The 27,500-nt window shown below is 43.3% G+C and overlaps 1 protein-coding gene across 1 annotated transcript in view; it reads right to left on the bottom strand.

The window, feature by feature from the left end:
* The window catches only part of csmd2 (CUB and Sushi multiple domains 2), an 895,829-nt gene that overhangs the window by 835,322 nt on the left and 33,007 nt on the right, over positions 1-27,500 (bottom strand). The window contains 1 exon segment of the mRNA XM_031789283.1: positions 5,103-5,319. Coding sequence (XP_031645143.1) covers positions 5,103-5,319 — 217 coding nt within the window.

The raw sequence follows: 27,500 nt of genomic DNA, 5'->3' as shown, positions 1-27,500 counted from the left end.
TGAGTGAGAGGTGCTTCGGCAAGCAGCCGGGAATTATAATGATTATATTCAGCACAAGGGCACAACGGCCACTGGCTGCAAAGATATTGCATGTGATTTTTTTTTTAGGGGGCATTACGGACATACATGCAGACTGGAAATTCTAGGTATTATCAAGAGCTTCTCAATTGTTAAAGAGAGACTGATAAAGTCTGTACAGTCTTTTCACGCCACTTTTCTTTCAAATCATCATTAGAGTCGAATCATGCAGCCTTACAATGTATTAAAAATGAAAAAATATAACCCAACGTTTGTAGAACTACTAAAGTTACATTAATAACTCTAAATTAATCTTTGTTAACCCGCTCAACACAGAATCGCCGCTTGTGCGCACTGCCTCAAATCGGTTGGAGAAAAATATCCATTCTATTTAATCAGCTTTTTTCCATTTGTATTCTACATGCTATAAAATAATATGAAATAATTCCACGGAATTCTAAGCAAATCTTGTCTGCTAAATGAACTGGTGTAGCCCAAAATACAGATTTCCAATAGCTTTCAAACATACCTGACCCAGAATGGACCCTGGACTGACACACTACTGTATAGCACTTAGTGTTACTGTCCACTACAGACCTGTTAGTGTTACTGTCCACTACAGACCTGTTAGTGTTACTGTCCACTACAGACCTGTTAGTGTTACTGTCCACTACAGACCTGTTAGTGTTACTGTCCACTACAGACCTGTTAGTGTTACTGTCCACTACAGACCAGTTAGTGTTACTGTCCACTACAGACCTCTGTTAGTGTTACTGTCCACTACAGACCTCTGTTAGTGTTACTGTCCACTACAGACCTGTTAGTGTTACTGTTCACTACAGACCTGTTAGTGTTACTGTCCACTACAGACCTGTTAGTGTTACTGTCCACTACAGACCTGTTAGTGTTACTGTCCACTACAGACCTGTTAGTGTTACTGTCCACTACAGACCTGTTAGTGTTACTGTTCACTACAGACCTGTTAGTGTTACTGTCCACTACAGACCTCTGTTAGTGTTACTGTCCACTACAGACCAGTTAGTGTTACTGTCCACTACAGACCTCTGTTAGTGTTACTGTCCACTACAGACCTCTGTTAGTGTTACTGTCCACTACAGACCTGTTAGTGTTACTGTCCACTACAGACCTGTTAGTGTTACTGTCCACAACAGACCTGTTAGTGTTACTGTCCACTACAGACCTCTGTTAGTGTTACTGTCCACTACAGACCTGTTAGTGTTACTGTCCACTACAGACCTGTTAGTGTTACTGTCCACTACAGACCTGTTAGTGTTACTGTTCACTACAGACCTGTTGGTGTTACTGTCCACAACAGACCTGTTAGTGTTACTGTCCACTACAGACCTCTGTTAGTGTTACTGTCCACTACAGACCTCTGTTAGTGTTACTGTCCACTACAGACCTGTTAGTGTTACTGTCCACTACAGACCTGTTAGTGTTACTGTCCACTACAGACCTGTTAGTGTTACTGTCCACTACAGACCAGTTAGTGTTACTGTCCACTACAGACCTCTGTTAGTGTTACTGTCCACTACAGACCTCTGTTAGTGTTACTGTCCACTACAGACCTGTTAGTGTTACTGTTCACTACAGACCTGTTAGTGTTACTGTCCACTACAGACCTGTTAGTGTTACTGTCCACTACAGACCTGTTAGTGTTACTGTCCACTACAGACCTGTTAGTGTTACTGTCCACTACAGACCTGTTAGTGTTACTGTTCACTACAGACCTGTTAGTGTTACTGTCCACTACAGACCTCTGTTAGTGTTACTGTCCACTACAGACCAGTTAGTGTTACTGTCCACTACAGACCTCTGTTAGTGTTACTGTCCACTACAGACCTCTGTTAGTGTTACTGTCCACTACAGACCTGTTAGTGTTACTGTTCACTACAGACCTGTTAGTGTTACTGTCCACAACAGACCTGTTAGTGTTACTGTCCACTACAGACCTGTTAGTGTTACTGTCCACTACAGACCTGTTAGTGTTACTGTCCACAACAGACCTGTTAGTGTTACTGTCCACTACAGACCTGTTAGTGTTACTGTCCACTACAGACCTCTGTTAGTGTTACTGTCCACTACAGACCTCTGTTAGTGTTACTGTCCACTACAGACCTGTTAGTGTTACTGTCCACTACAGACCTGTTAGTGTTACTGTCCACTACAGACCTGTTAGTGTTACTGTCCACTACAGACCTGTTAGTGTTACTGTTCACTACAGACCTGTTGGTGTTACTGTCCACTACAGACCTGTTAGTGTTACTGTCCACTACAGACCTGTTAGTGTTACTGTCCACTACAGACCTGTTAGTGTTACTGTCCACTACAGACCTGTTAGTGTTACTGTCCACTACAGACCTGTTAGTGTTACTGTCCACTACAGACCTGTTAGTGTTACTGTCCACTACAGACCTGTTAGTGTTACTGTCCACTACAGACCTGTTAGTGTTACTGTCCACTACAGACCTGTTAGTGTTACTGTCCACTACAGACCTCTGTTAGTGTTACTGTCCACTACAGACCTCTGTTAGTGTTATTGTCCACTACAGACCTCTGTTAGTGTTACTGTCCACTACAGACCTCTGTTAGTGTTACTGTCCACTACAGACCTGTTAGTGTTACTGTCCACTACAGACCTGTTAGTGTTACTGTCCACTACAGACCTGTTAGTGTTACTGTTCACTACAGACCTGTTGGTGTTACTGTCCACAACAGACCTGTTAGTGTTACTGTCCACTACAGACCTCTGTTAGTGTTACTGTCCACTACAGACCTCTGTTAGTGTTACTGTCCACTACAGACCTGTTAGTGTTACTGTCCACTACAGACCTGTTAGTGTTACTGTCCACTACAGACCTGTTAGTGTTACTGTCTACTACAGACCTCTGTTAGTGTTACTGTCCACTACAGACCTCTGTTAGTGTTACTGTCCACTACAGACCTCTGTTAGTGTTACTGTCCACTACAGACCTGTTAGTGTTACTGTCCACTACAGACCTGTTAGTGTTACTGTCCACTACAGACCTCTGTTAGTGTTACTGTCCACTACAGACCTGTTAGTGTTACTGTCCACTACAGACCTCTGTTAGTGTTACTGTCCACTACAGACCTGTTAGTGTTACTGTCCACTACAGACCTGTTAGTGTTACTGTCCACAACAGACCTGTTAGTGTTACTGTCCACAACAGACCTGTTAGTGTTACTGTCCACTACAGACCTGTTAGTGTTACTGTCCACTACAGACCTGTTAGTGTTACTGTCCACTACAGACCTGTTAGTGTTACTGTCCACTACAGACCTGTTAGTGTTACTGTCCACTACAGACCTGTTAGTGTTACTGTCCACTACAGACCTGTTAGTGTTACTGTCCACTACAGACCTGTTAGTGTTACTGTTCACTACAGACCTGTTGGTGTTACTGTCCACTACAGACCTGTTAGTGTTACTGTTCACTACAGACCTGTTAGTGTTACTGTCCACTACAGACCTGTTAGTGTTACTGTCCACTACAGACCTGTTAGTGTTACTGTCCACTACAGACCTGTTAGTGTTACTGTCCACTACAGACCTGTTAGTGTTACTGTCCACTACAGACCTGTTAGTGTTACTGTCCACTACAGACCTGTTAGTGTTACTGTCCACTACAGACCTGTTAGTGTTACTGTCCACTACAGACCTGTTAGTGTTACTGTCTACTACAGACCTGTTATGTTACTGTCCACTACAGACCTCTGTTAGTGTTACTGTCCACTACAGACCTCTGTTAGTGTTACTGTCCACTACAGACCTGTTAGTGTTACTGTCCACTACAGACCTGTTAGTGTTACTGTCCACTACAGACCTCTGTTAGTGTTACTGTCCACTACAGACCCTGTTAGTGTTACTGTCCACTACAGACCTCTGTTAGTGTTACTGTCCACTACAGACCTGTTAGTGTTACTGTCCACTACAGACCTGTTAGTGTTACTGTCCACAACAGACCTGTTAGTGTTACTGTCCACAACAGACCTGTTAGTGTTACTGTCCACTACAGACCTGTTAGTGTTACTGTCCACTACAGACCTGTTAGTGTTACTGTCCACTACAGACCTGTTAGTGTTACTGTCCACTACAGACCTGTTAGTGTTACTGTCCACTACAGACCTGTTAGTGTTACTGTCCACTACAGACCTGTTAGTGTTACTGTCCACTACAGACCTGTTAGTGTTACTGTCCACTACAGACCTGTTAGTGTTACTGTCCACTACAGACCTGTTAGTGTTACTGTCCACTACAGACCTGTTAGTGTTACTGTCCACTACAGACCTGTTAGTGTTACTGTCCACTACAGACCTGTTAGTGTTACTGTCCACTACAGACCTGTTAGTGTTACTGTCCACTACAGACCTGTTAGTGTTACTGTCCACTACAGACCTGTTAGTGTTACTGTCCACTACAGACCTGTTAGTGTTACTGTCACTACAGACCTGTTAGTGTTACTGTCCACTACAGACCTGTTAGTGTTACTGTCCACTACAGACCTGTTAGTGTTACTGTCCACTACAGACCTGTTAGTGTTACTGTCCACTACAGACCTGTTAGTGTTACTGTCCACTACAGACCTGTTAGTGTTACTGTTCCACTACAGACCTGTTAGTGTTACTGTCCACTACAGACCTGTTAGTGTTACTGTCCACTACAGACCTGTTAGTGTTACTGTCCACTACAGACCTGTTAGTGTTACTGTCCACTACAGACCTGTTAGTGTTACTGTCCACTACAGACCTGTTAGTGTTACTGTCCACTACAGACCTGTTAGTGTTACTGTCCACTACAGACCTGTTAGTGTTACTGTCCACTACAGACCTGTTAGTGTTACTGCAGAGGTCTAATCTCCAGGGCCCTATTCTGCACACTGATCCCACTGGGAGATATGTTGAATCAGCTCACATTGCAGAGACTAGTGTCAACTCAATGCATCAGAGTTTTTCCTGATCCTGTCACCTTGCCAAGGAAAAGTCATGTCCCAATTAAGCCCAACCATCTTATTATCGCAAATCATCCAAGTTCATAATACTGACCTGGTCCTAAGGTTCCCCGGGCTAGGCGGACCGTCGTAGATAGACAGCAGGTCAAAGTCTTCCTCTAGGGCGAAACCTTGGAACACCAGCTGTATCCTGTTGTGTTCTGCTGCCAGGATCACCCACGTACAGTTGGCATAGTTGGGGTAACCGTACGGGTAGCCAGGGCTCTCTATCGTACCGTTGGGGCTCTGGAGAGAATAACTGCAGTTCTGAGCTGTTGGAGGGGAAGGGAGAAGGGGGGGAGGATGAATGGAGAGAGGGAGAACATGTGGTTAGCAAAGTAGACTGAGCAACAAGTAACATTAAAGGGGATATTTGCAAGTTCAAACACCAACAAAGTGGACACCCCACTCCTGTTTTGGTAAACAGATGTGGGATGCAGCTGGAGAAATGTAACCATTCAAATTCACACACAGCAGCTAACAGATGGCTAGTACATCACTAGTGCCTTCCTGAGACCTAGTACTAGAAGCAGAAATGCTGTGGCTGTCTCTGTCAGTGATGCAGAAATGCTGTGGCTGTCTCTGTCAGTGATGCAGAAATGCTGTGGCTGTCTCTGTCAGTGGTGCAGAAATGCTGTGGCTGTCTCTGTCAGTGATGCAGAAATGCTGTGGCTGTCTCTGTCAGTGATGCAGAAATGCTGTGGCTGTCTCTGTCAGTGGTGCAGAAATGCTGTGGCTGTCTCTGTCAGTGGTGCAGAAATGCTGTGGCTGTCTCTGTCAGTGGTGCAGAAATGCTGTGGCTGTCTCTGTCAGTGATGCAGAAATGCTGTGGCTGTCTCTGTCAGTGGTGCAGAAATGCCTTGTCTTTATCAGTCAGTGGTGCAGAAATGCTGTGTCTGTCTCTGTCAGTGATGCAGAAATGCTGTGGCTGTCTCTGTCAGTGATGCAGAAATGCTGTGGCTGTCTCTGTCAGTGATGCAGAAATGCTGTGGCTGTCTCTGTCAGTGATGCAGAAATGCTGTGGCTGTCTCTGTCAGTGATGCAGAAATGCTGTGGCTGTCTCTGTCAGTGATGCAGAAATGCTGTGGCTGTCTCTGTCAGTGGTGCAGAAATGCTGTGGCTGTCTCTGTCAGTGGTGCAGAAATGCTGTGGCTGTCTCTGTCAGTGGTGCAGAAATGCTGTGGCTGTCTCTGTCAGTGATGCAGAAATGCTGTGGCTGTCTCTGTCAGTGGTGCAGAAATGCCTTGTCTTTATCAGTCAGTGGTGCAGAAATGCTGTGTCTGTCTCTGTCAGTGATGCAGAAATGCTGTGGCTGTCTCTGTCAGTGATGCAGAAATGCTGTGGCTGTCTCTGTCAGTGATGCAGAAATGCTGTGGCTGTCTCTGTCAGTGATGCAGAAATGCTGTGGCTGTCTCTGTTAGTGGTGCAGAAATGCTGTGGCTGTCTCTGTCAGTGATGCAGAAATGCTGTGGCTGTCTCTGTCAGTGATGCAGAAATGCTGTGGCTGTCTCTGTCAGTGATGCAGAAATGCTGTGGCTGTCTCTGTCAGTGATGCAGAAATGCTGTGGCTGTCTCTGTCAGTGATGCAGAAATGCTGTGGCTGTCTCTGTCAGTGATGCAGAAATGCTGTGGCTGTCTCTGTCAGTGATGCAGAAATGCTGTGGCTGTCTCTGTCAGTGGTGCAGAAATGCTGTGGCTGTCTCTGTCAGTGATGCAGAAATGCTGTGGCTGTCTCTGTCAGTGATGCAGAAATGCTGTGGCTGTCTCTGTCAGTGATGCAGAAATGCTGTGGCTGTCTCTGTCAGTGATGCAGAAATGCTGTGGCTGTCTCTGTCAGTGATGCAGAAATGCTGTGGCTGTCTCTGTCAGTGATGCAGAAATGCTGTGGCTGTCTCTGTCAGTGATGCAGAAATGCTGTGGCTGTCTCTGTCAGTGATGCAGAAATGCTGTGGCTGTCTCTGTCAGTGGTGCAGAAATGCTGTGGCTATCTCTGTCAGTGATGCAGAAATGCTGTGGCTGTCTCTGTCAGTGATGCAGAAATGCTGTGGCTGTCTCTTTCAGTGATGCAGAAATGCTGTGGCTGTCTCTTTCAGTGATGCAGAAATGCTGTGGCTGTCTCTGTCAGTGATGCAGAAATGCTGTGGCTGTCTCTGTCAGTGATGCAGAAATGCCTTGTCTTTATCAGTCAGTGGTGCAGAAATGCCTTTGATCTCTCTATTAGTGCTGCAGAAAGCCAAGCTATTTCTGCATTCCTGACTGAGTATAAGTGGTGCTTCTTGAGTATGCCTAGTTACATTACAAGCATAGGAACAGGCATGTGCACAAACACAGGTATCACTTAGAAAGGTATCACTTGGGTCACTTAGAAATAACCGCGTTTTCCATGAAAACATACATGAAATTAGTTGCAAAATGAATAGGAATTTTAGTCAAGATGTTGACAAGGTTATAAATAATGATTTTTAATTGAAATAATAATTGTGTCCTTCAAATTTTGCTTTCGTAAAATAATCTTCCATTTGCTGCAATTACAGCCTTGCAGACCTTTAGCATTCTAGTTGTCAATTTGTTGAGGTAATGTGAAGAGATTTCACCCCATGCTTCCTGAAGCACCACCCACAAGTTGGATTGGCTTGATGGGGGACTTTTTACGTACCATACGGTCAAGCTGCTCACACAACAGCTCATTAGGGTTGAGATCTGGTGACTGTGCTGACCACTCCTTTATAGACAGAAAACCAGCTGACCGCTTCTTCCCTAAATAGTTACTGCATAGTTTGGAGTTGTGCTTTGGATCATTGTCCTGTTGTAGGAGGAAATTGGCCATTCACAGGATATGGCATGGTGTTGCAAAATGAAGTGATAGCGTTCCTTCTTCAAGATCCCTTTTACGTTATACAAATATCCCACTTTACCACCACCAGAGCACACCCAGATCCATCACATTGCCTCCACCATGCTTGACAGATGTTGCAAGATGCCGTCAAAGGGGATGAACCCGGGGATCAGGAGCGGACCAGTCACCCCTGCTGATGTGCGAGAACCTGTCACGCCAGCTGGGGTGCGGGAACCTAACAGATATGTAGAGGCAGCGGAGCCTGACGAGCCGGCTGAGGCAGGGGAGCCTGGCGAGCCGGCTGAGGCATGAGAACCTGATGAGCTAGCTGAGGCAGGGGAGCCTGGCGATCTGGCTGAGGCATGAGAACCTGATGAGCTAGCTGAGGCAGGGGATCCTGGCGAGCCGGCTGAGGCAGGGGAGCCTGGCGATCTGGCTGAGGCATGAGAACCTGATGAGCTAGCTGAGGCAGGGGAGCCTGGCGATCTGGCTGAGGCATGAGAACCTGATGAGCTAGCTGAGGCAGGGGAGCCTGGCGAACTGGCTGAGGCATGAGAACCTGATGAGCTAGCTGGGGAAGGGGAGCCTGGCGATCTGGCTGAGGCATGAGAACCTGATGAGCTAGCTGAGGCAGGGGAGCCTGGCGAACTGGCTGAGGCATGAGAACCTGATGAGCTAGCTGGGGAAGGGGAGCCTGGCGATCTGGCTGAGGCATGAGAACCTGATGAGCTAGCTGAGGCAGGGGAGCTTGGCGATCTGGCTGAGGCATGAGAACCTGATGAGCTAGCTGAGGCAGGGGAGCCTGGCGAACTGGCTGAGGCAAGGGAGCCTGGCGAACTGGCTGAGGCATGAGAACCTGATGAGCTAGCTGGGGAAGGGGAGCCTGGCGATCTGGCTGAGGCATGAGAACCTGATGAGCTAGCTGAGGCAGGGGAGCTTGGCGATCTGGCTGAGGCATGAGAACCTGATGAGCTAGCTGAGGCAGGGGAGCCTGGCGATCTGGCTGAGGCATGAGAGCCTGACGAGCCGGCTGAGGCATGAGAGCCTGACGAGCCGGCTGAGGCATGAGAGCCTGACGAGCCGGCTGAGGCATGAGAGCCTGACGAGCCGGCTGAGGCATGAGAGCCTGACGAGCCGGCTGAGGCATGAGAGCCTGACGAGCCGGCTGAGGCATGAGAACCTGACGAGCCGGCTGAGGCATGAGAACCTGAAGCAGTTCCCGGACCCAAAGTCATTACTCTGACACAAAAAAAACTTTTAAAAAACACCCTGATGCTTCCCTTAGGTGAGGTGTTATTCTGTAACGATGTGCGCTGAGATTCGGGAAGCAAGTTCAGGGAGTGAGTGTTTTTAATAAATAAAAGAAACAATGAAAAATAACCACAAACAAGGCACCGACACCGAGTCAATAACACCTGAGGAAAGAAAAAAGGGGAGTGACAGATGGATGGAAGTGACGTGAGTCCAGGTGATTGTCATGAGGTGCAGGTGAGCAAGTCGAAGGTGACAGGTGTGCGGGATAATCAGCAGGCTGATGACCTAGAGGCCGTAGAAGGAGTATATGTGACATCTGTGAAGGGAGTAGTACCCAGTTTTGTACAAGCTCTTCAGTTTCTTGGCAATTTCTTGCATGGAATAGCCTTCATTTCTCATAACAAGAATAGGCTGATGAGTTTCAGAAGAAAATTATTTGTTTCTGGCCATTTGGAGCATGTAATCGAACCCACAAATGCTGATGCTCCAGATACTCAGTCTAAAGACAGTTTAATTGCTTCTGTAATTAGAGCAACAGTTTTTAGCTGTGCTAACATAATTGCAGAAAGGGTTTTCTAATGATCAATTCGACTTTTAAAATGATAAATGTGGATTGGCTAAAAACGTGCCATTGGAACACAGGAGTGACGGTTGCTGATAATGGGCCTCTGTACGTCTATGTAGATATTAACAATCTGCTGTTTCCAGCTACAATAGTAATTTACAACATTAACAATGTCTAAACTGTATTTCTGATCAAATTTATGTTTTTTTAATGGACCAAAAATTTGCTTATCTTTCAAAAACAAGGACATTTCTAAGTGACCCCAAAACGTTGAATGGTAGTGTAGATGATTACACACGTGTTAACAACCCTCCAGGCAAGCTTCAATGCCATACAACTCTCCTTCCATGGCCTCCAATTGCTCTTAAATACAAGTAAAACTAAATGCATGCTCTTCAACCGATCGCTACCTGCACCTACCCGCCTGTCCAACATCACTACTCTGGACGGCTCTGACTTAGAATACGTGGACAACTACAAATACTTAGGTGTCTGGTTAGACTGTAAACTCTCCTTCCAGACCCATATCAAACATCTCCAATCCAAAGTTAAATCTAGAATTGGCTTCCTATTTCGCAACAAAGCATCCTTCACTCATGCTGCCAAACATACCCATGTAAAACTGACCATCCTACCAATCCTCGACTTTGGCGATGTCATTTACAATATAGCCTCCAATAGCCTACTCAACAAATTGGATGCAGTCTATCACAGTGCAATCCGTTTTGTCACCAAAGCCCCATATACTACCCACCATTGCGACCTGTACGCTCTCGTTGGCTGGCCCTCGCTTCATACTCGTCGCCAAACCCACTGGCTCCATGTCATCTACAAGACCCTGCTAGGTAAAGTCCGCCCTTATCTCAGCTCACTGGTCACCATAGCATCTCCCACCTGTAGCACACGCTCCAGCAGGTATATCTCTCTAGTCACCCCCAAAACCAATTCTTTCTTTGGCCGCCTCTCCTTCCAGTTCTCTGCTGCCAATGACTGGAACGAACTACAAAAATCTCTGAAACTGGAAACACTTATCTCCCTCACTAGCTTTAAGCACCAACTGTCAGAGCAGCTCACAGATTACTGCACCCGTACATAGCCCACCTATAATTTAGCCCAAACAACTACCTCTTTCCCTACTGTATTTAATTAATTTATTTATTTTGCTCCTTTGCACCCCATTATTTTTATTTCTACTTTGCACATTCTTCCATTGCAAAACTACCATTCCAGTGTTTTACTTGCTATATTGTATTTACTTTGCCACCATGGCCTTTTTTGCCTTTACCTCCCTTCTCACCTCATTTGCTCACATTGTATATAGACTTGTTTATACTGTATTATTGACTGTATGTTTGTTTTACTCCATGTGTAACTCTGTGTCGTTGTATCTGTCGAACTGCTTTGCTTTATCTTGGCCAGGTCGCAATTGTAAATGAGAACTTGTTCTCAACTTGGGGCGGCAGCGTAGCCTAGTGGTTAGTGCGTTGGACTAGTAACCGGAAGGTTGCGAGTTCAAACCCCCGAGCTGACAAGGTACAAATCTGTCGTTCCACCCACTGTTCCTAGGCCGTCATTGAAAATAAGAATGTGTTCTTAACTGACTTGCCTGGTTAAATAAAGGATAAAAAAACTTAAAAAACTAGCCTACCTGGTTAAATAAAGGTGTTCTCAACTAGCCTACCTGGTTAAATAAAGGTGTTCTCAACTAGCCTACCTGGTTAAATAAAGGTGTTCTCAACTAGCCTACCTGGTTAAATAAAGGTGTTCTCAACTAGCCTACCTGGTTAAATAAAGGTGTTCTCAACTAGCCTACCTGGTTAAATAAAGGTGTTCTCAACTAGCCTACCTGGTTAAATAAAGGTGTTCTCAACTGGCCTACCTGGTTAAATAAAGGTGTTCTCAACTAGCCTACCTGGTTAAATAAAGGTGTTCTCAACTAGCCTACCTGGTTAAATAAAGGTGTTCTCAACTAGCCTACCTGGTTAAATAAAGGTGTTCTCAACTAGCCTACCTGGTGAAATAAAGGTGTTCTCAACTAGCCTACCTGGTTAAATAAAGGTGTTCTCAACTAGCCTACCTGGTTAAATAAAGGTGTTCTCAACTGGCCTACCTGGTTAAATAAAGGTGTTCTCAACTAGCCTACCTGGTTAAATAAAGGTGTTCTCAACTGGCCTACCTGGTTAAATAAAGGTGTTCTCAACTAGCCTACCTGGTTAAATAAAGGTGTTCTCAACTAGCCTACCTGGTTAAATAAAGGTGTTCTCAACTAGCCTACCTGGTTAAATAAAGGTGTTCTCAACTGGCCTACCTGGTTAAATAAAGGTGTTCTCAACTAGCCTACCTGGTTAAATAAATAATAAATAAAACATGACAACATATGACCAAAACAAGACCCTTGACATTCCCCTTGACAAGCCTCTTGACCAGAACATTGACAAGACACTTGACAAGCATCTTGAAAACCACCTAGACAAGCTCCTTAACAATCCCATAGACAATCCTCTTGACAACCCTTTGACAAGCGCAGTGACAAGCCAATTGACAAGCTCCTTGACAAACCACTTGAAAATCCACTTGACAAGCTACTTGACAATCCCCTTGACAAGCCCCTAGATAATTCCCTTGACAAACCCCTTGATAAAACACTTGGCAATCCACTTGATAATCCCCATGACAAGCCCCTTGACAATCCCCTTGACAATCCCCATGACAAGCCCCTTGACAATCCTCTTGACAATCTCATTGAAAAGCCCCTTGAAAACCTTTTTACAAGCCCCTTGACAAGACCTTTGACAATCCCCTTGAGATGCCCCTTGACAAGCCCCTTGACAAAAAACTTGACAATCCTCTTGACAAGCTACTTGAAAAGCCCCTTGACAAGCCTCTTGACAATCCCCTTCACAAACCGCTTGACAATCCCATTGACAAGAACCTTGATAATCCCCTTAACATTCCCCTTGAGAACCCTTGACAAGCCCCATTACAAGCCCTTTGACAAGCCCCTTGACAAGCCCATTGAGAAGCCCATTGAGAAGCCCCTTGAGAAGCCCATTGACAAGCTCCTTGACAAGCCCATTGAGAAGCCCATTGACAAGCTCCTTGACAATCCACTTGATAATCCTCTTGACAAGCTACTTGACAAGCCCCTTGACAAGCCTCTTGACAATCCCCTTGACAATCCACTTGACAAGCCCCTTGACAAGACCATTGACAAGCCCTTTGACAATCCACTTGACAATCTCCTTGACAATCCTCTTGACAACTCTTGGACCAGCCCCGTGACAAGCCCATTCACAAGCCCCTTGACAAGCCCCTTGACAAGCCCCTTGACAAGCCCCGTGACAAGCCCCTTGAGACTCCCCTTGACAAGCCCCTTGAGGCTACCCTTGACAAGCCCCTTGACAAGCCCCTTGACAAGCCCCTTGACAAGCTTCTTGACAAGCCCCTTGACAAGCCCCTTGACAAGCTTCTTGACAAGCCCCTTGACAAGCCCTGACAACCCCCTTGACAACCCCCTTGACAACCCCCTTGACAAGCCCCTTGACAAGCCCCTTGACAAGCCCTGACAACCCCCTTGACAACCCCCTTGACAAGCCCCTTGACAAGCCCCTTGACAAGCCCCTTGACAAGTCCCTTCACAAGCCCCTTGACAAGCCCCTTGACAAGCCCCTTCACATGCCCCTTGACAACCCCTTGACAACCCCCTTGACAACCCCCTTGACAACCCCCTTGACAACCCCCACCACAACATATCACCATTTATCTAGCAGCAGGCAATTCATTTTGGAGTGCTGTAACATACCACAATCACTATGTATCTATTGGCAGGCCATTAGCATTGGATTGCTATAACATGCCATTATCACCTTGTATCTAGCAGCAGGCAATTAGCATTGGAATGCTATAACATGCCATTATCACCATGTATCCAGCAGCAGGCTATTAGCATTGGAGTGCTATAACATGCCATTATCACTATGTATCTATTGGCAGGCCATTAGCATTGGATTGCTATAACATGCCATTATCACTATGTATCTATTGGCAGGCCATTAGCATTGGATGTCTATAACATGCCATTATCACCTTGTATCTAGCAGCAGGCAATTAGCATTGGAGTGCTATAACATAACATAACATTTTATTTTTATTTCACCTTTATTTAACCAGGTAGACTAGTTGAGAACACCTTTATTTAACCAGGTAGGCTAGTTGAGAACACCTTTATTTAACCAGGTAGGCTAGTTGAGAACACCTTTATTTAACCATGTAGGCTAGTTGAGAACACCTTTATTTAACCAGGTAGGCTAGTTGAGAACACCTTTATTTAACCAGGTAGGCTAGTTGAGAACAAGTTCTCATTTGCAACTGCGACCTGGCCAAGATAAAGCAAAGCAGTTCGACACATACAACGACACAGAGTTACACATGGAGTAAACAAACATAGACCATACATCAATAATACAGTAGAATATTATATATACAGAATGTGCAAATGAGGTAAGATAAGGGAGGTAAGGCAATAAATAGGCCATAGTGGCAAAGGATTTACAATATAGCAATTAAACACTGGAATGGTAGGATGTGCAGAGGTTGAATGTGCAAGTTGAGATACTGGGGTGCAACGGAGCAAGATAAATAAATAAATAAATACAGTATGGGGATGAGGTAGATTGGATAGGCTATTTACAGATGACTTATGTACAGGTGCAGTGAGCTGCTCTGAGCTGCTCTGACAGTTGGTGCTTAAAGCTAGTGAGGGAGATAAGAGGTTGTGCAGAGGTTGAATGTGCTTCAGAGATTTTTGCAGTTCGTTCCAGTCATTGGCAGCAGAGAACTGGAAGGAAAGGTGGCCAAATGAATAATTGGCTTTGGGGGTGACCAATGAGATGTACCATTATCACTATGTATCTAGCAGCAGGCTATTAGCATTGGAGTGCTATAACACTCCAACACACTGACTCAACTCCAGCCACTTTAAACAATGCTACCTAATATAATGTTTACATACCCTACATTATTCATCTCATATGTATATGTATATACTGTACTCTATATCATCTACTGCATCTTTATGTAATACATGTATCACTAGCCACTTTGTTTACATACTCATCTCATATGTATATACTGCACTCAATACGATCTACTGTATCTTGCCTATGCCGCTCTGTACCATCACTCATTCATATATCTTTATGTACATATTCTTTATCCCCTTACACTTGTGTCTATAAGGTAGTAGTTTTGGAATTGTTAGCTAGATTACTTGTTGGTTATTACTGCCTTGTCGAACTAGAAGCACAAGCATTTCGCTACTCTCGCATTAACATCTGCTAACCATGTGTATGTGACAAATAAAATTTGATTTGATTTGATTTGACATACCACAATCACTATGTATCTATTGGCAGGCCATTAGCATTGGATTGCTATAACATGCCATTATCACCTTGTATCTAGCAGCAGGCAATTAGCATTGGAATGCTATAACATGCCATTATCACCATGTATCCAGCAGCAGGCTATTAGCATTGGAATGCTATAACATGCCATTATCACCTTGTATCCAGCAGCAGGCTATTAGCATTGGAATGCTATAACATACAGTACCATAATCACCATGTATCTAGCAGCAGGCTATTAGCATTGGAGTTCTAATCGCTAGCCCTCCCACCACTTTACACACTCCATCTATTTATAAACCTCCATGGACACACTTTTTCCATCAACTGTCATGATGTGATTATCCAGTCCCTCAGGCAATGGTTGAGGGGATTGTGATCTCTCCTTGGCGTCGGAAAGAGATACTCACCAAGGTTAATAATGTCAAAGTTCATTTGCACTGAGAATAGTCAATTCCCACGCAGCCACACCTGTGGGCCGCGGGAACTGTCAGCCAACGGTCGTCACGGTGACCAAGCAACAGACGACGAAAGGAAAGGAGACAGGGGCTGACTCCCAAATGTCCCCATATTCCCTATGGGGTATACTACTTCAGGCAAACCTGGTACAACCCTGGTACATAGGGAATAAGGTGCTGTTTGGGATGTAAAAAAGGAATCTAAGGAGGGGTGGAATCTAAGGGGATGGAATCTAAGGAGGGGTGGAATATAAGGAGGGGTGGAATCTAAGGAGGGGTGGAATCTAAGGGGTGGAATCTAAGGAGGGGTGGAATCTAAGGGGATGGAATCTAAGGAGGGGTGGAATCTAAGGAGGGGTGGAATCTAAGAAGGGGTGGAATCTAAGGGGATGGAATCTAACGAGGGGTGGAATCTAAGGAGGGGTGGAATCTAAGGGGTGGAATCTAAGGAGGGGTGGAATCTAAGGAGGGGTGGAATCTAAGGGGATGGAATCTAAGGAGGGGTGGAATCTAAGGAGGGGTGGAATCTAAGGGGATGGAATCTAAGGGGATGGAATCTAAGGAGGGGTGGAATCTAAGGAGGGGTGGAATCTAAGGGGATGGAATCTAAGGGGATGGAATCTAAGGAGGGGTGGAATCTAAGGAGGGGTGGAATCTAAGGGGATGGAATCTAAGGAGGGGTGGAATCTAAGGGGTGGAATCTAAGGAGGGGTGGAACCTAAGGGGATGGAATCTATGGAGGGGTGGAATCTAAGGAGGGGTGGCATCTAAGGAGGGGTGGAATCTAAGGGGTGGAATCTAAGGAGGGGTGGAATCTAAGGGGAATGAATCTAAGGAGGGGTGGAATCTAAGGAGGGGTGGAATCTAAGGAGGGGTGGAATTTAAGGGGGTGGAATTTAAGGAGGGGTGGAATCTAAGGGGTGGACTCTAAGGGGATGGAATTTAAGGAGGGGTGGAATCTAAGGGGTGGACTCTAAGGAGGGGTGGAATCTAAGGGGTGGAATCTAAGGAGGGGTGGAATCTAAGGGGATGGAATCTAAGGAGGGGTGGAATCTAAGGGGATGGAATCTAAGGAGGGGAGGAATTTAAGGAGGGGTGGAATCTAAGGAGGGGTGCAATCTAAGGAGGGGTGGAATCTAAGGGGGTGGAATCTAAGGAGTTGTGGAATCTAAGGGGTGGAATCCAAGGAGGGGTAAAATCTAAGGAGGTGTGGAGTCTAAGGAGGTGGAATCTAAGGAGGGGTGGAATCTAAGGAGGGGTGGAATCTAAGGAGGGGTGGAATCTAAGGGCACATGAACAGGGTAAACTCATCCCCAGGCTATGAGCCGGCTGGCTCCTCATATACACTACATAGAGAACAGGGTAAACTCATCCCCAGGGTGAACTCATCCCCAGAATAAACTCATCCCCAGGATAAACTCATCCCCGGGATAAACTCATCCCCAGGGTAAACTCATCCGCAGGGTAAACTCATCCCCAGGCTATGAGCCGGCTGGCTCCTCATGTACACTACATTGAGAACAGGGTAAACTCATCCCCAGGGTGAACTCATCCCCAGAATAAACTCATCCCCAGGATAAACTCATCCCCAGGATAAACTCATCCCCAGGGTAAACTCATCCGCAGGGTAAACTCATCCCCAGGCTATGAGCCGGCTGGCTCCTCATATACACTACATAGAGAACAGAGTAAACTCATCCCCGGGGTAAACTCATCCCCAGGCTATGAGCCGGCTGGCTCCTCATATACACTACATAGAGAACAGAGTAAACTCATCCCCAGGGTAAACTCATCCCCAGGCTATGAGCCAGCTGGCTCCTCATATACACTACATAGAGAACAGAGTAAACTCATCCCCAGGGTAAACTCATCCCCAGGGTAAACAGGTAATGGTAGAACTGGAATATTAGGCTACACTATAATATATGCATACAGTATTGACTTAGTCCCCAAAATATATTCCCCTTTTAACAATACAAAGTAGAGCAGAGCAAGGGAGGGAATAAGAACAGAGAGAGAGAGAGAACTACATAATCCTATTTATGCAATTTTATGCTTTCCAAATGGCACCCTGTTGGTGGAAAGTAGTGCACTATGAAAGTAAAAATAGGTCCATTTGGAAGGCATTACAAGCTGTTGTTCTTCCTTCCTTTGTTTCCGCTCAGACACGGATGTGAATTTCAATGGCGGATGATTAAAATGCATTTCGGAAAGCCAAATCGGAGGACATCTGTCATGTGAATAGCCCATATTATTCATTAAAAAAAACAATTAAATAAGCAAATGAAACAGCAAGGAAAAGACCATTTTAGCATGTTTGCTCATCCATAGCATGACAAAGACTGTGTCACAAATGGCCCCTTATTCCATGTATTCCCTATTGGCCCTTGTAGAAAGAAGTGCACTACAAAGGATACAGGGTGCCAGTTGGGGAGCAACTCCAAATATGCCATTGTTGGAGACTAATGAGATATGAAAGCTTTATTGGTACTGTAGAATGTACAGTGAATTATGAAAGTATTCAGACCACATGACGTGTTCCACATGTTGTTACTTTACAGCCTTATTCTAAAAGGGATTAAATTCATGTTTTTTTCCACATCAATCTACACACAATATCCGATAATGACGAAGTAAAAACAGGCTTTTATAAATGTTTGCAAATGTATTATGAATAAAAAACAAAAATTCCTCATTTACATAACTATTCAGACCCTTTGCTATGAAACATGAAATTGAGCTCAGCTGCATCCTGCTATCATTAATCATCCTTGAGATGTTTCTACAACTTGATTGGAGTCCACCTGTGGTAAATTCAATTGATTGGACATGATTTGGAAAGGCACACACCTGTTGACAGTGCATGTCAGAGCAAAAACCAAGCAATGTGGTCAAGGAACAGATCTGGGGTAGGGTTACAACAAAATTCTGCAGCATTGAAGGTCCCTAAGAACACAGTGGCCTACATCATTCTTAAATGGAAGAAGTTTGGAACCACAAAGACTCTTCCTAGAGCTGGCCGCCCGACCTAACTGAGCAATTAGGGGTGAAGGGCTAGGGAGGTGACCAAGAACCTGATGATCATGCTGACAGAGCTCCAGTTCTACTGTGGAGATGGGAGAACCTTCCAGAAGTACAACCATCTCTGCAGCACTCAACCAAACAGGCATTTATGGTGGAGTGGCCAGACTGAAACCACTCCTCAGCAAAAGGCACAACAGTCAGATTGGAGTTTGCCAAATGGCACCTAAAGGGCTCTCAGACCATGAGAAACAAGATTATTTGGCCTGAATGCCAAGCGTCACTTCTGGAGGAAACCTGGCACCATCCCTACGGTGAAGCATGGTGGTGGCAGCATCACGTCTGGAGGAAACCTGGCACCATCACTATGGTGAAGCATGTTGGTGGCAGCATCACGTCTGGAGAAAACCTAGCACCATCCCTACGGTGAAGCATGGTGGTGGCAGCATCATGCTGTGGGGATGTTTTTTTATGGTGGCGGCTGGAACTGGGAGAAGAGTCCGGATCGAGGGAAAGATGAATGGAGCAAAGTACAGAGAGATCCTTGATGAAAACCTGCTCCAGAGCGCTCAGGACCTCACACTGGGGCGAAGGTTCACCTTCCAACAGGACAACGGCTCTAAGCACACAGCCAAGACAACGCAGGAGTTGCTTCAGGACAAGTCTCTGAATATCCTTGAGTGGCACTGCCAGAGCCCGGTCCCGATCAAACATCTCTGGAGAGACCTGAAAAAAGCTGTGCAGCGAAGCTCCCCATCCAACCTGACAGAGCTTGATAGGATCTGCAAAGAAGAATGGGAGAAACTCCCCAAATACAGGTGTGCCCAGCTTGTAACATCATACCCAAGAAGAATCAATGCTGTAATCGCTGCCAGAGATGTTTCAACAAAGTACTGCTTAATGGGCCTGAATACTTATGTAAATGTGATATTTCCATATTTGTTCTATGTCAATCTGCAAAAAGTAAAAAAAAAACTGTTTTGCTTTGTCATTATGAGGTACGTGTGTAGATTAATGGGGGGGACTATTGAATCCATTTTAGAATAAGTCTGTCACGTAACAAATTGTGGAAAAAGTCAAGTGGTCTGAATACTTTTCCGAGGGCTCTGGAAATATGGATTCTACCAAAGGAATTTTGTCTTATACAAACACAATACATCCTTGGAAACTCGGGAAACAGCTTTCTTTCCAATGTGATGTTCTTCAATACAAATTATTTGTTTCAGCGCTGCACAAACATACCTCATTTCCCTAATCAGCTAATCATCATGTTGTTGATTAGTTAAAGGGAAGGACTGAAGAAAACTCTGGGAATATACATTCATTTCAATCTTCCAAGGTACTTTCTACATGTGCCTGTGTGCCTCCCTTCAGCTCAGGGATGGAGGTGGGGGCCACAATAAAATCTGAAATCATCATGAGGGGCCGTACTTGCCCCTAATTTTAAAGCAATTCTTCTCATTTTGCCACAGGGAAGAGAGTAACAAGAGCTGTTTGTCACCTATGTTCGTGCTATTTTACACATTCTTTCCATAAGCTGGAGAGAAATCTTTGCAGTTTTTAATATTATATCTGAGTGAGACTGACTAACAACATCAATGGGGGCCCTCTGGGAGGTAAAATTTACCACGATTACTACGAGGAAATTGATCGGAGTGCGGTCAGCTCTAGCTGCACCTAGCCCAGTCCATCAGTTATCCAACAGGAAGTTAAAGCACAGAATTAATTCTTGTTTTTAAGAACATTGAGGCAGATTTCAATCTGAAAATCTTTCCCCACCTACCCTAGTACAGTATAAAAATAGGTAAGGAAGATAGCTGCCTATGGAACACCCAGGGATAACCTCAGTACGGCTGGAGAGGGATGCTGCACATATTCCACACAGATAATGGAGTCAGGGCGTTTAGCATTTCTGCCATTTCTGATTAGGAGAGGAGAGGAGAGGAGAGGAGAGGAGAGGAGAGGAGAGGAGAGGAGAGGAGAGGAGAGGAGAGGAGAGGAGAGGAGAGGAGAGGAGAGGAGAGGAGAGGAGAGGAGAGGAGAGGAGAGGAGAGGAGAGGAGAGGAGAGGAGAGGAGAGGAGAGGAGAGGGAAAAGTGTCATCTTCTATTTTTTAGGAGGATAAAAACCCAATCCAGTGGGCAGGTTTCCATCAGGCATTGTTGACTCCTCAGAGAGATTCTGTCTGGCAGAAATAAGACCCACTTTTAGCTTTTCGAGGACCTAGAGTGCATACTTTACACCTGCAAATGAACCCAGACGACTTGAAACCCCCTAGACACAGTTCCATTTAGTTCAGCAACAGTGAAGCTAACTCCAATCCAGAAGTGTTTGTGTGGAATAATTTCAAAAAATGTCTCAGATCCTTTTACAAAAGTCTAAAGGTGGGAAACACATAAAACACAGGAGGAGCCCATACCTACATCACACAGACACAGGAGGAGCCCATACCTACAGTACATCACACCGACACAGGAGGAGCCCATACCTACAGTACATCACACAGACACAGGAGGAGCCCATACCTACAGTACATCACACAGACACAGGAGGAGCCCATACCTACAGTACATCACACAGACACAGGAGGAGCCCATACCTACAGTACATCACACAGACACAGGAGGAGCCCATACCTACAGTACATCACACAGACACAGGAGGAGCCCATACCTACAGTACATCACACAGACACAGGAGGAGCCCATACCTACAGTACATCACACAGACACAGGAGGAGCCCATACCTACAGTACATCACACAGACACATTAAAGGAAAAGAGACAAAACAGTGAATAATCATGTCAATTTGAATTCCGAGTGAACTGTCGCTTTAAGAGACTAAAATTACAGAAATGACCCCAGAAAGAGGTCAAACTCCCCTGTTTCCAGGTCCTCTGTGTAAACGTCTTTCCAGACCAGTCAATGCCATTGATGTGTATAAACCCTGGTTTCCTGATGTATTGGCCAATGAGTCGCTTTGAAGACACATTTGTCGGCCATATTGGCACTTTCTTTTATTGTATAGATATGCACATTTTTGCTTCTATAGGGCTCACCTGTAAAATATGAATTGGTCTCGGAGTGCCTTCCCTGTCAAGATAAAGGTCAAATAAAACGTAAAAAATAAAAGCTGAAATAAGAATGAAAGGAAATATACAGTTTTCATAATTAAATGTTTTTAGGACAAAATTACATGTATTTAATTATGTTTATGTAGTTGTCGTGGAGCCAGTAACATTCGGACATTCAATAAATTCTACTTTAAAGGTAAATGTTTCTATATATTCTTTTAATTTGGTATATGTATATTTATCTCACATAATTATAATTAAAATTAAAATTAAAAAGTATCCATTAAGGTGTAATAGAATAAATAGGAGCAAAACATAATACATTTATATTGTAATGTTGTTAATGACTTTTTCTCTCCTTGCAGTGGATAAGACATATGAACTACAACCCCCAGATGCCCCAGCCTCAATACCAGAACGCTGGGAAGATATCAACATGTCATTTAAATAATAATTAACAACTTGTATAGGTTTTCCTGTTTCTGCATGAATGATTAAAAAACAAACTCCACTGTTACTGTTTGTACAGGATACACATGTTATACAACGTCCCAACGAAATCCACAACTTCCAACTTCCTTCTGGACAATGCAACAACAATAAGAGATAATACAAGATAAGAATAGGAACATGAAGTGATAAAATAATAAATTTAAGTACAGAAATATTGGAACAAAGTTGTCTAATGAAGGTTAACTGATATTTATTCCCATGGTAATTCCTTATGATGTCACGCCTTGGTCTTAGTATTTAGTGTTTTCTTTAATTATTTGTTCAGGCCAGGGTGTGACATGGGGTTATTGTGTTGTCTTATTGGGGTTTTTGTAGGCATTGGGATTGTGGTTGATTAGGGGTGTGTCTAGTGTAGGCTTGGCTGCCTGAGGCGGTTCTCAATCAGAGTCAGGTGATTCTCGTGGTCTCTGATTGGGAACCATATTTAGGTAGCCGGGGGTTTCACTGTGTATTTTGTGGGTGATTGTTCCTGTCTCTGTGTAGTTTCACCAGATAGGATGTAATAGGTTTTCGCGTTCCGTTTGTTGTTTTGTATATATATAGTTATTTCATGTATCGCTATTCTTCATTAAAAGACATGAGTAACCACCACGCTGCATTTCGGTCCGACTCTCCTTCGACAGAAGAACGCCGTTACATATGGATCCATAACTAAATAAACATTAGCATTTTGAAAGACTTTTATTAATGATAATATGCATAACTGAAACAATTATGTACTGCTGTTTTGAGTTAGAAATATAACACTTTAGACTACTTAAGCATTTAATACATTGCAGGTAGGGGGTTGCTCACACCTACAGTCGATATAAAGAGTCCTGCTAATCGGGCTACGAGATTTTGAAAACCTGTTTTCAAAATGCCACCAGCTGTCCATCACTACTTTAAGTAAAAACACAGCATGTTGCTTAAATCTTGTTTTCTTTATTGGAACGACAATGTTACAAATAAGGCCTACAGAAAATATGACGTGACTCTCTGCCATTAATTACATATAGAGGATTGGAGGATATTTCTGTAATTCAGTTATATTTATTCACATAGTAATTCGTTTTGGATCCATAACTAAATAAACATCGGCATTTTGAAAGAGTATTTTTTACGGTAGCTTGAAAGAGTATTTAGTCTAGACAGTTTCAGGCTTTTATTTTGAAAAATTAGCGTGAAGGATCACATTGCGTAAGTGGAGAGGTGGGGGCTCTCAGAGTGAGTTTGTTACGCAATTGAGTAAAGCCGCCATTGTTCCTCCCGCTGTTATGGAAAAAGCTACACACTCGGTTGATATATTATCGAATTTATATTTTAAAAACTATCTGAAGATTGATTATAAAAAAATGTTTGACATGTTTCTGTGGACATTATAGATATTATTTGGAATATACGTCTGCGTTGTGGTGACATCTCTTTCCTGTGGATTTCTGAACATAACGCGACAAACAAACGTCAGTATTTTGGGTATAAAATGAATCTTTATGGAACAAAAGGAACATTTGCTGTGTAACTGGGAGTCTCGTGAGTGAAAACATCCGAAGATCAACAAAAGTAAACAGTTAATTTGATTGCTTTTCTGATTTTCGTGACCAAGCTTCCTGATGCTAAGTGTACATAATGCTATGCTAGGGTTTCGATAAACTTGCACAAATTCTTGGATTGCTTTCGCTGTAAAGCATAATTTCAGAATCTGAGACGACAGGGTGATAAACAAAAGACTAAGCTGTGTTTCACAATATTGCACTTGTGATTTCATGAATATGAATATTTGTTAGTAATATTATTTGACTGTTGCGCTATGCTATTCAGCGGTTGCTGACGAAAATGATCCCGCTACAGGGATGGGTAGCGTCAAGAAGTTAAATATATTAAATATTTTGGAGATTATTTAGTTTTCCAATAATGTAAAATGAGCGAGAAAAAGGCGATTCTTGAACATGGGGTGAAACATTGTTATTAATTTGTAATTTGTAAATTAAGCCAACTGGTTATATAGAATGATTTATTTCGGTTATTAGAGGAAGAGAAACGATGGGTTTCCCAGTCAATGACGGCACAGTTATTGAACCAGAATCTGTAGCAGCATGGCATGCATTGCTAAGCAGTGTCTTAGACCTTTGCACAACTCAGGCGCTGTACACGACTGGTCGTGAGTGGTCCACAGTACTACAGTAAGAGCAAAATAATCCCAAATAAAATAACAAAAACTTTAGTGTAAACAACAGTTTTAGTAAGTGATACTGAAGTCGTGCACAATTATCAGTTCCTATTGAGGTTTATGTCCCCCATTCATTGTCAGTAAGACACAGCAGGACCCAAAAGCATAATCAGCGCTCTAACTCCCCCTAGTGGTGGTCTGGTGCAATCAAGCAGTGATGCAGGGTACCACAATTTAACTCTATGTCCCGCAGCATAATCTCTAAACTTTAAAAAAGAGGAACCACTGTATTCTATACTTTATCTTAGCCACTCTTACATATATGTATATGAATCGTTAATTCCATCCCTTCCTTAGATTTATTTATTTATTTATTTTAGGGTTAAACCGTTAGATATGACTTGTTAGACATTGTCGGAGCTACAAGCACAAACATTTCACTACAGCCGCAATAAAATCTGGCAAACACGTGAATGTAAAAAAGACATTTTATTTTGATTTGATTAATGTGCAATGGTTTCATAAACAGTTTTGTATATTCATAGGCTTCATCAAGTTTTACTTTTAACTGATCATTTCAGAATTCCAAACATTTTCTTCATATGGTGAAATAAAATTTGTGATGGGAAAGTGACAAGGAGAAAGTTAGCTAACGTTACGTAACTAAACACTGCATCAAATCAAATTGTATTGGTCACATACACATGGTTAACAAATGTTATTGGTCAGATACATGTGGTTAGCAGATTTTATTGGTCACATACACATGGTTAGCAGATGTTATTGGTCACATGGTTAGCAGATGTTATTGGTCACATGCACATGGTTAGCAGATGTTATTGGTCACATACATGTGGTTAGCAGATGTTATTGGTCACATACACATGGTTAGCAGATGTTATTGGTCACATGGTTAGCAGATGTTATTGGTCACATGGTTAGTAGATGTTATTGGTCACATACACATGGTTAGCAGATGTTATTGGTCACATACACATGGTTAGCAGATGTTATTGGTCACATGCACATGGTTAGCAGATGTTATTGGTCACATACACATGGTTAGTAGATGCTATTGGTCACGTACACATGGTTAGTAGATGTTATTGGTCACATACACATGGTTAGCAGATGTTATTGGTCACATACACATGGTTAGCAGATGTTATTGGTCACATACACATGGTTAGCAGATGTTATTGGTCACATACACATGGTTAGCAGATGTTATTGGTCACATACACATGGTTAGCAGATGTTATTGGTCACATACACATGGTTAGCAGATGTTATTGGTCACATACACATGGTTAGCAGATGTTATTGGTCACATACACATGGTTAGCAGATGTTATTGGTCACATACACATGGTTAGCAGATGTTAGTGCGAGTGTAGCGAAATGCTTGTGCTTCTAGTTCTGACAGTGCAGCAATATCTAACGAGTAATCTAGCAATTCCACAACAACTACCTTATATACACACATCTAAGTAAAGGAACGAAATAAGAATATATACATATAAATATATGGATGAGTGATGACAGAGCGGCATCGGCAAGATGCAATAAAGAACTAGGCTAGAAAGCCTAGATTAAGCAGAACACAACTGGCTGCTTTTCCTATGTTTTTAATCAGATGTTGTTCACATGTGTTACCTCCAAACCAGTCAAACACAACTGTCATGCCAAGCCAATGCTTATCAGTTCCCATCTGTCCCTGAAAACAAATAGAAAAAAATATATATTTGCTACGTTTGTCATTAGCTGGCTAGTTCACCAATGCAAGAGGGAAAAAAATGTCCTGTTTCACAATTCACACATTTCTTACTTTAGTTAGTTAATTTGCTTGTTTCTTTTGTCCCATGTGACTCAGTTGGACATGGTGGGTTCAGTTTTCGCCAGTTTGTAAAAAGTATGAAACATGTACTGTATGGATAAGAGTGACTAACTCTGGATAAGAGTGACTAACTCTGGATAAGAGTGACTAACTCTGGATGAGAGTGACCAACTCTGGATGAGAGTGACCAACTCTGGATGAGAGTGACCAACTCTGGATGAGAGTGACCAACTCTGGATGAGAGTGACCAACTCTGGATAAGAGTGACCAACTCTGGATAAGAGTGACTAAAATGTAAAATCTCTAAATAGATGATAAGCCGGACGAGGTAGCTAGCTAACTAATTTATGCCTGGCATACATTACACCTGCATGATTTCCCCAGGAATTCACCATGTTTTTGCCATCACAGACCATTTTCATGATTGGGGTGATCATAGCTATCAAGTCCGATGAGCTACATTAACTTGGCTAACGGGTTTGATAAACAGCTAACTAACTAGCTGACTAAACATTTTAATTCAAAATTAATATAAAAAATCATTTTAACATCATTTGGTTAATAAAAACAGAGAAACAAAATACTTATATTTATTTATTTATTATTTATCTGGAACATTTTCCCCCAACCGGTGACTTCAGTCCGCCATTAATTCAGAAGTTTTCTGGAATTTTTCGCAGCTTTGCAAGGTGTTATGGGATAGCCTCCCCGTCGAGCGGAACAAAGAAGTAGGCTCATGCTTTGATCTGCACTTATAGAACTTACGATAAACTTAGTACAGACTTACTTAGTACAGACTTACTTAGTACAGACTTAGTACAGACTTACTTAGTACAGACTTAGTACAGACTTATTTCACGTTCTTATGTTTGGCATCACAGATAACACAATGTTCTTTAATATGCAGATTGACCTGGGACAAGAGTTTTTGCCCTTACCTAACTTGACTAATCCATCTAAGAATGTGATCTTTTCCCAATTCCCAATTATCTCATTTGATCATTATTCTCTCCATTGAATCTCTTCTCCAAAGTGTTTTGTTGTTGTTGAAGTAAATGCACATGTTTTCTCTATTAGTTTCCTTGATCAAACAATCAAAGTAGATCATTTCCCAGAGTTCCTGCAATAGTAAGACAGTTACAAAACCAACTGTGAAATGTGTTCCCATATCCTCCATACAGGTATTCATTTATTAAAATTGAATGGATTAAATAAACAGAAGCCAGATAAACGGGATAACTTATAAAGAGGTAAGATAAATAGTAGATCAACTCTATAGAGGGAAGATACAGAGTACATGAACTATTTAGTGTATATAGTGTAGGTGAAGAGAGGGAACAC

The sequence above is a fragment of the Oncorhynchus kisutch genome, linkage group LG14 (genome assembly GCF_002021735.2).
Source record: "Oncorhynchus kisutch isolate 150728-3 linkage group LG14, Okis_V2, whole genome shotgun sequence".
Classification (NCBI taxonomy): Eukaryota; Metazoa; Chordata; class Actinopteri; order Salmoniformes; family Salmonidae; genus Oncorhynchus; species Oncorhynchus kisutch.
This window is presented reverse-complemented; position numbering and strand designations above follow the sequence as displayed.